At 42.7% G+C, this 15,112-nt stretch overlaps 1 protein-coding gene across 1 annotated transcript in view; it reads right to left on the bottom strand.

Moving 5' to 3' along the window:
* Positions 1 to 5,825: 5,825 nt before the first annotated feature.
* The window catches only part of cerk (ceramide kinase), a 42,494-nt gene continuing 33,207 nt past the window's right edge, over positions 5,826 to 15,112 (bottom strand). The window contains exons 11-13 of the mRNA XM_047575834.1: positions 14,143 to 14,348; positions 10,005 to 10,219; positions 5,826 to 8,181 (exon numbers count right to left, since the gene is read on the bottom strand). Coding sequence (XP_047431790.1) covers positions 8,037 to 8,181; positions 10,005 to 10,219; positions 14,143 to 14,348 — 566 coding nt within the window. The 3' untranslated portion in view covers positions 5,826 to 8,036. The remainder of the gene's footprint in view (positions 8,182 to 10,004; positions 10,220 to 14,142; positions 14,349 to 15,112) is intronic.

Genomic DNA, 15,112 nt, shown 5'->3' with positions numbered 1-15,112 from the left:
TCCCTGTTTGCTAACAAAGTGCCAGCAGAGGTAATGACTTGTCACTACAAAGCACTCTGCAGGAGCCCGCTGGCAGAGGCCAGACTTGCCATTGTGGATTCAGCAGGAGGGACACTGGCCTCACTTTTGCTTCATACCCCAACTTCACAGTCAGGGCAGTGACTTCAGGGCACTGGCCAGTCTTGAAGAAAGTTACTTTTAGAAGTGTTTATCAGTTATTTGGAGTAATTTTCATTGTGTGTTATTACTACTCTACAGTCACATTCGCTGCTGATGATAAATTAAGATTTGTGGAAGATAATCCTTTATTTATCCTTACAGTGGGGAAATTTGCAGTGTTGCAGCAGTTAAATGCAAATTTAATGCAACTGAAGTGTTATCCGTATGTGGTGTACTGGGAGCAGGCTTGGTTGTACAGCCTCACAGCAGCAAATATATATTGACAGTGTAGCTGACACTTATTCCATACTGCTAACCAATCCACAGCACATACTATTGTAATCAGTATTGCAGTTTTATTTAGCAGGTGAATCAATAAAGATATGTTTAAAAACAACATATCTCTGTCCGATTTTTGAAAGAAAAAACATAACGCTATATGCAAAGGAGTTCCTGGAAAGTCTCTACCTATCATTGATTCTCTCATGTGCAATATCCATTCTTACAACTTATTTGAACTTATTTAACTTAACTTTTGTTCACTGTATACAACTGTATGCTGCAGAATCATATTGTATCCTATTGAACCGTATCTTAAAACATCGCAGCACCACATTTTATTTCTTTAATTCTTTTACCACATTTTCATCTGCCAGTAGCTCGTCCCTTACATTTGTGCACAGCCTTGTGAGCAATCAGTGCACACACACTCAAAAAAACTTATGACATTTTGAAGGACTGTCAATAGATTCAAATATCTAATCGCGATTAATCGTGCAGTTTTCTTAGTTAACTGTGTTAGCACACGATTAACTTAAATTAATCACACTTTTTAATTTAATTAAAAAAAAAACTTATTTAAGATATACTTTAAATGTATGTTTTTGTAGTTTATATTACTCTTATCATCATGATGGGTGGACAAATTTACTTGCTTAATGCAATTGTACGGGTTTTGGAAAGGAAAAGGAGGACTGTCTCTTTCCAGCTGTGTTGTGGTTGACCAGAAAGATTTACATGCACCTGATGGTTTCTCTCTGAGTGGAATAAATAAATATCTTCTGCGCATGTTCGTTCCATGTGAGATAAACATCAGATAATGAGTTTCTGGGAGGAACAGTTGTTCAAAGAAGTGAACAAACCAGCTTTGTTCAAAAGACGAACAAAGCTCGGAATTGACGTCGCAGTCGTGTTCTCTTATTGAACAAACTCTGTTTTGTTGGGGAAATATTTCTGTTATATATCTTGTATATTTTACACTTTATTAGGGAGAACCACTTGGTAGTTGGCAGAACCACTTTGTTAAAAAAAAGTTTTGGGCTTCTGTAAATCATATATCTAAGCAGATCATTTTATTTTGAATCCAGTTACAAAACTATTAAGCGTGGTTATTAACAAGCCGTCATTAATTCACCTGTCGTTTCCCTTCTATGACAAATCAAACTGTCTTTAAAAAGATAATTTAGCCTGTTTATCTCGCCACAGATTTGTCACATTACACATGGTGAGTGGTAAAATATGTAACTCAGGAGATCAAAGATTTTGAGCTTCACATTCATATTGATCCAATGAATCCTTCAAGAGGCTCCATCTATTACCCCATAAATGTAGCACTCAATACAAAATACTTATACTGTCAACGTGTTAATGTGTCTACGGGGGCCTCTTAGTGACCGGGATCATTCATCTATATCATGCCTCCAGTATATTAGTCCATTTAATGGCACAGCGTTGATGTTACATGTGAACCACAGTTGTAAGTAAAAACCAAACTCAGACTCAGTACATATTATGCTTAACAAAAAAATTAATGCATCGTTGACGAAATTGCATATCACAGCATTGCTTTGAGACGATTATTCCAATTTACAGGATTAGGAAGATTCTGGGTGTGTAGCCTCGCTAATTGCTGTATTAATGCTGATTCAAGAGCCTCTCACTTTAAGTGTCGGCTTTCGCTCCACATTAACATAATGAGGGAAAATGGTCCGCTGTAAAGGTAATAAAGGAATGACTTCACTTTTGAGCTTTCCCTCGCTGCAGCTGAAGTTGCAAACACGGGGCGGCCGTGATAAATTGGCAATAAGTGCTTAAATAATACCTGAGGCCCGTCTAAACACAGTGGGCCGCGGGTCACATCTGCTTAATCGGCGGGAGGCTTTCCACTCCATTACTCAGCGCGTGGTTTCGAAGCCTCATTTTTAAAGTCGCCGCTCGCTGGCGTAACCAGGAGGATGGGTAAAGAGAAATAAATGCACAGAGAAGCATCCCTCAACCTGGCAACTCCAAAGTACTCGTGGCTTACGAATGCTGCTCTTTGGGAACGTTCAGTGTAAAAGTTCATTCTTGACACGCTTATTAGCTCCAGAGCTTTCGATCAAACTGCAGGGTATTACTCAGCATATGGGGTTAACCCATGAAACATTACCAGTTAAAATGTCAAAAAATTACTTGGACATTTTCCCTCGGACAAATTGCATTTTACACCCACACACTGATACGATATTAATTAACCAGACATTACCGGTTTGTGCTCCGACCTCCAGCAGGAGGTCGGAGCACAAGTGGGTGCATTAGAGTGGGTTGAAAGGTGCGAGCGTGAGAGGCACAGAGCAACGGATAAGAGGCAAGCTAGTGGCTCCTGGCTGAGAAGATGGACTGTTACGGCCGCATTGATCCAAATCTCTCACGGGGAGCCCGTTCTGATCGATACCGAGAGAAGTGGGCAACGCCGCCGCCGCCGCCGCCGCGCCAGCAGTGATCTGCTCGCTTCTGTCTCTTGTTTCTCACTTCCAACGCTTTCCCGCCGCCCACCTAATTCCCCTCTGTCTCTCGCACAAGCAAATATTTTTACTTTTGCTTGGCTCTTGTTAACCCGCTGTGAGAAATCAACAATTTTCCATGTTTGGGCGCTGTAATTATTGGTAGCGCTGCCTTCCACTGCGACACTCCGAATCACCTTTCTTGTTTTGCCGTGACTACACAATTGGGTGTTGCTGTTTGTGTGCCGGTGAGCTACAAAAACCTGCCATACTTTGTCCCTGATTGGAAGAGCTAATGGGAATTGTCTTGACGAAGGTCCACAACACCCTTTATGAAGGGAGTGTGTGGGGGGCTCAAGGGAAGAAAGTGTTTTTTTCTTGCATTTCGAGTGACCGAGTAAGAGAGGGCAGACAGACGGACATGTCGGTGCAAGTGTGAAGGTGGGAAGTGTACGTACGCGAAGTGAGGCGTGAACGAGCGTGTCCAGGGGACCCGCAACACCGTCATCTCCTCTCAGGAACTCCTTGTTTGGGAGGGGGGGGGTGTTGCTGAATAGAGGACGGCAAATTTGTTTTTTTCTCACCTTTTGTCTCAGGTGGGATGTGGGAATGAGATGGAGGCTCGCAGTCGGCCAACAACGACAAGCAGATGGAGAATAAATCAATAAAATGAAAAAAAAAAGTGGCGAAGAAGGGATGGAAAACAATTTAGGTTGCCGCTGCGGAGAAGTCGGGCTGGAAAATCCCTCCTGTCTCCGCGGCGCGCAAGTGCTCACGCCGGAGTAATGTACGACCATTCTGTGGACAGTCAGTCATACGGCGACGTAGCAAATTACTCAGTGTGGGCTTAGAAGAGCAGCTTGGCTCGGTAACGTTTTGGCAGGAGTGGCAGCGGGAGATACCTTTTAAATCTTCACAGATGAAGGGAACGCCAGTGACATTGGTGACCTTTATTTTTCCCTTGTGGAACGTAGACTGCCAGGACTGGGCTACTCTTTAATCTCCGGATTTCTGCCCTTCCACTGACAAATCAGTTTTGAATGTAATCCTGCACGCGGCAACTCAGGAATTAGTGTGAAGTCGGGAAACAGTCTATACCACCTCAACAGAGATTCCTATAGAGTACTGTGACAATATTACAATATAACTTTTAATGATTAATATATTCCTCCACAGTTATATTTAGACAGTCAATTTCAATTTAACACACTATTCCAATGGGGAATACTGACAATAAAATATACTTGGAATGATGATAGAACACATATATTATATTATATTATAGCTAGAGGTTTGCTCAAAGGGTGTAGTTAAAGCTGGAGAGAGGCACCTGGTTATGTTCAAGATCTTGCTAAATGAGGTTGAACAGTGCTGATTAAACATTAGCTAATCAGCACCGGCTTAATCTGTTGCTTCTCCAATATACTACACTGGACTCTATGGTCGCTTTCCCAAGCGGATGCACTGGTAGTGATGCATGTCACAGGTCTTCAACAGGGGGTCTGTGACCCCTAAGGCTCCACGGAGGTACTGCAGGGGGTTACAAAATCGTTGGTTGATGAGACATTATATTTATTTTCCCCCACAAATTTAAATTTCTTTAAATACACACTACCATGAATCCAACATATTTTAGTAAAGGGATAAATGGCATTCACCACTTTCACGAGCACCACACTAGACCTGTCAATCTAAACCTCCTGTACATAACAGGCCCCGCCCCCTATCGCTTCTGAGAGAACCACGAGGCCGCATATTAAACGCTGACCGTCTGGTTCCCCGCAAATTGACCGGGAGCCTGTTCACCATATGAAAGCCAGACACATGCTGCAATATTAGTAGAAGAGAAGCTAACAATCAATTCAGTTCATTAATACTATTCTATATTTAATATAGAATGGAGGTAGAAAGGGGGTCCCTGCTTAATCTCTCATCACTTTGGGGTTCCTTGGCCTGTTGAAGACCTCTGGCATAAGTCGTCATTGATTATCTGATCATGGCAGCAAACCGTTGCAACAGAGTGAGCTGCAAGCCACTAAGATTATAACCAGGTTAGGGAGAGTTTGTTATGCTCCAGATAAAAAGGAAACCTTCAGAGGGTTATAATCGAGATGAGAAAGCAACTGAGAGCAAAGGCAAACACTGGTTTTCGCTGAAATAGCTTTTTATTTGTTTTGACTGCCATCTTTATAATTGTTTACTCATGGTAGACTGAGTGACCCCGCATCACTGCCACTTGCCTGGTTTTGGAAGACGCTGCTAAAAGAGAGAAACAACAACAACACAAATCATTTCATCACCGTTTTCATGCACGTGCACAAAACAAATGTCAGCGTGAAGTCATTTGTATCTAACTAGGAGGTTTTCTGAGCAAGGTGTTAGCAGAGAGAAGCCTTTTGATGGGTTTGTTATGAGATATTTTGGCAGTTAATTCAATTTAATTCATTTACTGATCATTTAATTCCCTGACAGTTTAATTATCAAGCACAACCTGCGTAATCAAGACCATGATGTTTTTAATGTTATCACTACGACTGGAAATTTCAAATGATTAGTTAACAAATTCTGATTTCCATACTTGTTGAAATTTGTTGCCTTGCGGTACCAAGAAAGACACACATTCCGGATTGTGTTTGGAATGTGCACAGCTTGAAATACCACTCCATCTCTACAGACAACTTTTGATGTCTGATGTTCTTTAATGAAACATCTCGCTCACATCAGAGCACCTTATTAATTCCACCCTTACGGGGAGACAGAGAACGTGCGAAAGAGCGAGATTAAGAAAGCCAGAGCAGGAGGACGCCGACCTTTGTGTGTGCGCGAGGAGAAGAGAGAAGAAAGGGATGAAACATCGCTGACGTCGAGCTCACCGCGAAGATCAAGCGAAGGACAGAAAAGGAATCAAAGTTCAAAAGCACTTTATTCAGAATTTTCATAAAACAAATCGACCAACATCACAGCTTATTTATGTACAATGTTTACAGAAAGCACAGCAAGATCAGATAAAACCTGAAAATTAAAATTTTACATTCTCTTCAAATTAAAGCCTTAGTGTTCACCAGAGGTGTGAATTTCAAGTGCCCACGCAGACAGTGAGGTACAAAGTACTGAGTTGGCGTGACAATCTGATAATTAGCCTTCACCCAACTGGTAAAACTAGCTGCAGCTAACTTCTTTCAAGTGGAGGACACAGGGAGAAGTTAGTTTTTCCTTTCATTACGTACGAAACATGCGAAATTGACCTAATTGGTTAGCTTTAAAGCGTTTGTTTCAATCATTGCGGTGCTTTTTAGTTTTTCACAATGGTTTTGGCACTACCTTCTCACTGACTTAGCATTAGCTAGCCAGAGCGCTAATAGCTAAAAGCCATTGTTTTAATCATAATCCTAATAGTATTAGCAAGCTATGCTATCTGCAACTAACGGCAATTAGCTTCTTTCAAGTGGAGGACATGGGGAGAAGCTAGTTTTCCTAGCTTGAAAGCTTTTTATTCCCAGGCTTTCGAAACTTAACTTTTAGCGTTCTTTGTTTCTTCGACCTTAAAAGCATATAAAGCAATAAAGCTATTTACATGTTTTATTTAGCCTATAGCAAGCTAAACTAGCAGCAGCTAGCTTCTTTCAATTTGTTAGCTTCCAAAGAGCAGCAATATCACACCTCTGTTTTTTAGCAACAGTTGTTATTTTGCATCATCAGTCATATTGTCTTTTCCTTTGCGATAACTTGGACTCTGTAAAGAAACATCACACGTTGGGAGATAAAAAAAAGTGAGGAGAAATACAGGCAGCCAGACAGATTAACAGTTTCAGACGTGTGGAGGAGACAGCAAACTTTTGTGGTTCAAAAGGAGCGTGGCATTACATCTCTGTGTGTGCTTTTCATTGTTTTTCTTGGCTGGGAGACGCATCCGCAAAATGCCAGAGATGAGGTTAATTGTGATGCAGCTAAGTCATTACGCTGGCACCTTCGCAAAGTCTCCAGTGACTGTGGAAAACACACGTACACTCAAACCCACTCTGAATGTATTATTGCGACGCATGCTTTCTAATCACTGTAGGAGTACCACAAAGGGCATCAGCAAAAATAAGCTGTGTTCCTTGACCTTGCTCCGGTGACATCAAGACCAGCTCGACCTACTACTAAAAAGGCTAATTTCATAGCGGAGCAATAGTTTATCTCTAACAGCGTTAGCAATGCATAATTCTGTTCAGTCCCAGGTGATGTTTAAACTGTCACTGTATTTTATTATTATTATTATTATTTTTTTTTTTTTTAAGTCAGAGAGGACCAAGGCTCAGAGCCACAGGTGCAGCACAGCAGTACTGAGACGCACCAGATCACTTAGCAACCACTTTGCCTTATCACCCAGCAGCCACTGGGGTCCTGTTAGTGTATTAGCAGGGTATTCAGCTCTTGTTATTAGTGTCCCTGGCTCATATCTGCTTTCACCTGGGTCACAGATTAAATGATTTCCCCCCCCCCCAAAATGTGAAGACCAGATCGCATGAGTATTTTTTAAAAGTGTTTATCAGCGTACTTAACATTTTTCTTCGTTCTCACAACGCGGCCTCATCTTTCTGTCTGTCTCTCAGTGCAGCACAGGGAGAAATCCTTGTTCCGTACTCCTTCTTGGCGGTATAAATACCATCCCTGATCATTGGTTTTATCTCGGACACCGAGGCTGCTTTAGATCCTCTCAGCTTAAACATCTCCGTTTTTTTTTTCCAAAAAGTACGTGTGAAAGAAACTGGATATGGGTTTGAATATGTGTTTGTAGTGGTTACATATCATATCTTAAGCTCCACGAGGTAATTTTGCACATAAGAACTCCGAATGGCAGGGAGGAGATAGCTGCTGTCTTCAGTCACAGATTTAAATGTTTGTCGTTCTTAAAAGTGGGCTGACCGCGACTTCACATGTTCATTCTGGGAATATTTTCATCACTCTTCTTGTGCACGGATAGGACATCTAACTGCAAGCTTCGTATAGGCCGACGCTAAGCAGGCACGTTTGGGATTTAAACTGATATGATAACCATATTTTTCCAGGAAAAGTTTGCCAAGTGCAACTGTGTGCACTTTTTTTTCTTCCAGCACATAGATGTCTTTGCTCTCAGTCCACAGGCAAGGCAGTGTTTGGCTCCACGGCCCTTAGTGTACAAGAGTCTTCAAACACACACTGCTCCTGCTGCTGCTGCTGCTGCTGCTGCTGCTCCTCGATACCTCGGGCAAACAGCCTGATCAGCTGGCACTGGACACTGCAGAGGAATAACACACACAGACACACACAATGCATCATTTAGCCTGAATAACAAACCATCAACGTAATGACTATGCTCATTTCAGTGAGACTTCACTGTCCATGTGGCAGATGGAAACGCGGTGGAATGCCACCCCATTGTGCAGAATTAGCATGCAGTCTTTGCGGTGTGAAAAGATCTTTAAAAGGGTGCCTTATAACATATGTTAGAACACGGATGGACAGATTATATGAACAGGAAGCGTTGTTTACTTGCAGGAATTTATATAATTTATTTCCAGAAGGCTTCTACACGAAACAAAAACACAGTCAACTCTGAAATAAAGTACATTTGGGTTGAATTCTTTCGGTGCCTTGAGCTTTACTTTCTCCGAAGGCGTACTCCTCGGATCTCACTCTTTTCGTTTCGCCTGGGCTACTGCCATTAATTATCCTGGTGGCACTCTGGCTGGCTCACTCCAAGAACGATTAGCGGCAAGGAGGAGGCAATAAAAGGACGGACTTCTGCTTTAATTAAAGGGGAGTAGCCTTTTAACATGGGGAGGGCCGTTAAATTAGCAACATTACAGCGCCATGCATCATTGGCTAAGTACAATGGAGCATGAAATAAATGATGCGTCAAGCGGTGCCACACCGGCAGCAGGAAGATCTGATGGTGGGGAAAGCTGAAGTGTGGACAGGGCCAGAATAATGAAGGGGGCTATTTCCAATGAGTTGCCAAGATTTTACAGCAGGGAACAGTGAAAGACTCTCCTGACTGGAGACTATTGGACACTAGCGGCTCTAATGGCACCGCTACGCTCGTTTCTGTCTGGCCGCGCAGACCAACTTCTTTATTAGCAGCTAATGCCAAGCATAGAGATAACTCGATTCCCTTTAATATTGATTCATGCACTGACCAGTGTTGATCAATAGATCTTTTATCTTCATTTTACTAGCACACCTACTGGCAAAAACCTAGCTGCATACATGAATTTCCATTACATTTACAAAGCTAAGTTATATTTGTCAGATTTGGTATCGCGTTCATCATCAATCCATCCAATGATGTGTTTGTTAAGATGTCAAAAACCAGGACTGTCGCTCAAAAGTTCACCAAAGCAGCCCGGCTCCATTCATTTGGGGCCGTGAATGTATGCATCAAATTTCACCCATTCAGGAGTTAACAGGATATTGCAGTCTGGATCAAAAGCGATGGCTAAAAGTTGCGCATATAAGTTTGACTTAAGCGCAGAGTGAATACTGATGCGTCTGGCACGCAGAACATCATTCGCTCCCGCTTTGCTTAAATTGCTCCAAATGTTCCCGAGTATCGTGTCTTAAAGCCCGAGATTGAAGCTTAATACCCAAAAGGAAAGCCTTTGCCACGAACATCAGACCGCGGTGATGCAATAGCTATGAGCTCTGCAAGTATTCCAATACGTCCTCCATTATGCTGCTCCTGCAACATTACGTGCTCCAAATCAAAGCCCCTTTTTCCCCGTCCTCGCCTATGCTGAGTGGGATCTGATTCGTCTTTATCGGCACAAAATGTTCATTTTTTTTAAGTCACAGGCTCCATAAAAGGGAGGAAAAAAAAAAGATTGAACCGTGGCCTTTTCCAGCAGACAAAAATGATTGTTTCAGTTTAAAAGCATTAAGAAGTCGCATATATATGGCTACAACATTCATCATGACTTCTAGATGACAGAGCGTTTGATTTCTTTTTCAATGTTGGTTGGCTTATGACAATTACTTTCAACCTTGACTTTTAGTTTTTAGTTGAGCAACTTCCCGCCTTGTCTTTCCTTAGAATTCCACTCCATGCATTCTGTTAGTTACCTGGCCTGGATGGCGGTGTGAGGCAGGATCTCGCCGTCGCAGGTCCAGCTGCTGTGGGCGGTGCTGTAGTTGCAGGTTGTCTGGGCAGAGCATATGGTCCTGAAGCCCGTCTTCTTCGGGGGCTCGCTCATGTCTTCCAGCGACACCACCTTGCGGTGCTGCGGCTGGAAGCGGAACTTCTTCACCCGGTGGACCTCCACGAACGAGTGGTCAAACTGGGGACGGGAGGCGAGAGGTGGATTAGCAATAGATGAAAGGGGAGGACGTGGGGGGTTGGATGGAGGAACAGATGTTCCCGCAGATGGCGCGGAGGGTTGAGATTCTGCGCTCCTGAATCACTCAAGCCTATTTTCAAAATGAGCTGCACGCTGAGAGGGGAACACGAGAGTTAATGATTGTTTCGTGCAGTTTTTTGGAAGAAAGTGCGCGAGTGTCTTTTTATGACTACTCCATGGGTTACGCTAAACTACAAACAAAGTAATAAATGCACGTACCGTATACTGATGAATCTTATGGCATGCTAAATATGCTAAAACATGGAGCATTTCGATTTTTCCCAGTGTTATTACCCAATAGAGTACTTTGCCATTCCTTTTTCATTTTAGGTCCATTTCAGGCTCCATTGCAAAGGCACATTATCTATCTTAGGGGTCACCCAGTACTTGGATTTGAACACTGAACATAAATTTGCAACCCGTCTTCTGTTGTTCTGTGCGAGTACATTATTTCCTGCGCGCAATTTGTTTTTAGCTCCTGGTGAGTCAAGTTAAAAAAAAAAGAAGTTAATTTCTCTTATTGTCTCTTTATGGAATCCTGCTGGTTTTATAATGAAAACAGAAAAGTCCATTTAGGGATACACTTCTTTCTCTCCATTTATACACACAAAAAAAAAATGCAAACAGGAGCAGATGCAAAAGAGAAAGGGAGGCGTGAACGGGTCAGATAACATGGGGTTGAATAAAAATTGTGTGGAGTGAGGAGAAGAAGAGGGAGAGATGAAAAGAAATTATTTTGTCAAAATCCCCTTTCATCTGTCTCGGTGTCGCAGAAAGGTTCAGCTCCGTCCGCCGCACTGTTTCCTTCAACTTCACGGGGTGCCACTTTCTCTCTATTCCATTCTCTTTTCTTCCCCTTTCTTTGTCTCTCCTTTTCTCCCCTCCTTCCCCTTTTTCCCTTTCTTCGCTCTTTTTCAGCCTGAAAGCGGAGTGACAGCCATTTATTTCACATCAGGCCCGGTTTATGAGTGCAGCCACTTTGCATTCAGGCTGGACGGTCTGCCTAAAAGGCTTTCTGACAAGGCCATGAATACGCTTAGTGGTTTCTCACTCCTTGTTTCTCTCCGCTTGGCTGGACAGTGATGCTGATATTAACCGAACTCTGATGCAAAGTCCCCACTCGCCCCACTCATATGACTACTTGTCTACCTTTCTGTATTGCAAGTAAAGCAGCAAAGACGGCTTGGAGCCAGAGACGCTCCATGTCACGAATTTGAACTGCGAATACGGCACTGTGATCTGTTACTAGCAGACAGCAATATTAGATACAATCAGTTTCTTTCAGATACGTCTGACATTTGAATATGAGTCACATTTTGGGTCATGCTAGCCTGCGAAGCGGCATTTGAAGACGCTAACTTGCAAATGTTTGGCATGTATGGTTTAGCATATGTAGCATTCCAACCAGAAAACAAGCTACAACGAGGGCTACCGTTCCTGCTCATAAGCATGCCATGTTGCACAAAAAGTTGGGACGCAACCAGAAAAGAGAGGAAATGCTTGCTAATTCACCTTTTACATGGAATAGTAATGTATAACGCATTTTGTGTCTTGATGTTAAAAGTTACAAAATGACTAATCGTGGCCAGCTACACCGTTAGCGAGTCACTGTTGAAGTGTTGCTCAAACACATGTTGATGTTGTTTTTAAAGCCATCCAATTAAAAATTTACTGGTGAAAAAAATGCATACGACTGAAGCCACTGAAGCACTGAAAAAATGGAAGTCAGCACAACTTCGATATGTAGCGCGGCTTGTCGGACGTCAATTTGACGCTTCATATCTCCAGCTTCTGTTTAAATTGGAATGTAGTTTGTTGCTCGACACGCAAGTGTGAACTCTGCATTAATTGGGTCTAAAAAGAAATGATAATCAATCAAAGTGAGGTTAAATTAAGCTACCATGTACAGGTGTCATAGTTACCATTTTAAGGTAATGTAGCATGTGAACTTTCTAACATTCCTAAGTATACCTGTGGATGATGGGATTTGTTTTGTCATTTATTCCTGATGACAGCACTGGATTACAACGAAATCAACTTTCTGTGGCTTTTCTTGGGCTTAGTGACGCTTTCAACATGCTAGCATGCTCAAAATGACAATGCATTAAAAATTTCAGTTTGACATGCTAACATTGGCTAATCATCACTAAATGCAAACTACGCCCCAAGGTAATGGGGACGTTGTAGTAGGCGTTAGTCGTGACAAAGACAATTTTTCTTTTTTTTTCTTTTTTTTTTCATCAGTGTACTTCTTGGGTCAGTGAGGTTCTATAGAAATATCAACAGTGGAAAGCACGCCACTCTCACACAGCAGCACACACCCGTGGGAGGTTTATAGACTTTGATTTTGAGTTTGGTCTCGAATGTAAAGACTTTAAATCAGCGCTTGGCAACTGGCTAGTGTTACATATACGTGAGAGACATTTGAAGAGACTACGTAGCACAAGTGGAGTCCGAATTCATTAGCAACCATCTGCAGTACTCTGGGCAGCTTAACGGGTACTAATGGATGTAGGCTAAATGCAGAGAACACAGGCTATGTGTGAGGATGGAGGATTACACAGGGATTTCCAAAAGTTTGTCATACTGTAACCTTATTTCTCTTTTAGTACCATGTATACATATGTATCTGTCCTCTAGTACCACATTTGTCGTTTAAATTTGTGACAGGCAAAGGTTAAATCTGCCTGAACCAAAGACGTGCACCAACCAATTGACCTCGCTCCAATTTTTTCATCTCGTCTTACATGGATACAGTCACATCGCTCTTTTGACTCTGAGCATTGGATTACAGTATACTCGGGAAATCCTCTGCTATTCTAAAGTACCTTTAAGGCTTCTATGCTGTAGCATCACCAGGGGAAATTCGTCATTTGATTTAGCCTGCGCACATTTCATTTAGTCATCTGCATGGTAAAATATTTAATTGGGACCGCAGAAAGTCAAGCTTAGAGTCGAGTGAAGCAGAAAACAGTTCATTGTGCTTGTTATATTTCACTGTAACCGAAGTGGCTACTGTTTTAAATATCTTCCCTTCTTCCGTTCACTTGCCTTTTCGTCTTGTCAACTTCAAAGCTCTAAATGTATATCGTCATCAAATCAGAGCTATCAGTGTCGGAAAAGACGCAGTTTGCTATTTTGCACTTTCACCAAGGCGGCAACTGGAGATGAAATTACTTACAAGATACCTCCAAATGGGATAAACTTTCCAAGGTCCTTCCTGAGGTAATAATTACTAATCATCACACTCGCCCCCCGGTAATACGCGTGCTATCCTGCGAGGGCATTAGTCTGGTATCGGCCTGCGCTCCCAAACAGCATATATCCCTGATGCAGCGATTACTGGTGCCTCTCCGGACCAGGGTGGAGGTTATTTATGATACGTGGGAAGGCACAAGGGCTAAGGCATTTGAACTAAAGTGAACCACAGTTAGGAAATTGAGCAGAGTCAGCACAGGGAGGTGCTAGCACAGCAAGTGGGCAAACTCTCCTTCTGCTCGCTCATTCACAGGCTTAACACGCTCTCATTTTATCGCAGATGAGAAGCTCATGGCGTTGAGCGCCACAGTCTGCGGCAAAGTGATTGACCGAGGCTTGTTTTTTTTTTTGGTAGCTTCGGTCATGGAAGAGGAGGTTTCTTTTATCCCTGCTGGATCCAAATCACATCAATTTAACTCTCATATCAATACAGGAATGTTTTGCACAGCTTGACTCAAACGCAACGTTTATTTACAATTTGGGAGCGTGAGTAGGAGGAAAAAGCTTAAATCGATGTATTCCTTTGGTTAATACAGAACACATCCACACAGAGGGAGGAATACATTTACAAACAGAGCGGATGCATGTGTATACCCCTACCCTACCTGGTCGTCTTTGTTGGTGTGTCGAAGGAGGTGCCTAAGGAAGTCCAGACGGGAACACTTCCTGACCAGGATCAGGTCTGTGGTACCGTCGGCGAGGTGGGCAGAGGGCGACAGGCCATCCGGACTCCGGGGACACGCGCAACTCATGTTGGCCGCGTTGATTGCCATGAACTTGCCATGGACCACATTCCAGCCACTGGTGCCATCTGAAACACAGGAGAGTGACCACACCTGCAGGTTAATGCCGATGACTCATTCAGGCTCGCAGCTAGACGACGTAAATACGCTAATCTACAGGAGTTAAACCAGAAAGCTCCACACATCTTTCCGGTTTGGCAGCGCTGGATTCAAAACACCCTTCAAATCATCCCTTGAAATATTTGAGCATTCATAGCTAAGACATATTTGACTAAAAAGGAGTCACATCCATGACGATGATGCTGTTAACCCAGTTTTTGAAAATTCTATATTCTATTTTTAAAAGCGTCAGTAAATATGAAATTAACAGTGTTCACAACTGGGTGTCTGTGGAGATGCCGTTTAAAAAGATGCTTGCAGTTACCGCGTATTGCCACAGGGGCCGCCAACGAGAACAAAACTAAGATCCTCGCAACTAAAATATTGTGATGTGGTTTAGAAAACGCTTTTATTGCCTATGAATTGGACAAAGTCTTACAGTTTGGAAACCAAACCGTTTCTCTGGGGGCTAAAATCAGTGTGTTGGGGCTTCCGTGGTAGCCAGTGGATCTGATTTGATAACAATATCAACACACACTGCTCCGTGTGCTGCTCATTCTTTGAAGTCTGTTAATTGTGAGTGTATAGAGATGTTAACTGGCATGCTGATCCTGCTTTCCATATGAACCATTTACCGCTCAAGCTTAAACACATGGTGCTTGATACGGTTTTCAGTATGCCAACGCCGAATTGCTTTGTAATCCACTGCACAACTGAACCACACTAAAGAGGC

Source organism: Mugil cephalus, chromosome 22, assembly GCF_022458985.1.
Source record: "Mugil cephalus isolate CIBA_MC_2020 chromosome 22, CIBA_Mcephalus_1.1, whole genome shotgun sequence".
Taxonomy (NCBI): Eukaryota; Metazoa; Chordata; class Actinopteri; order Mugiliformes; family Mugilidae; genus Mugil; species Mugil cephalus.
This window is presented reverse-complemented; position numbering and strand designations above follow the sequence as displayed.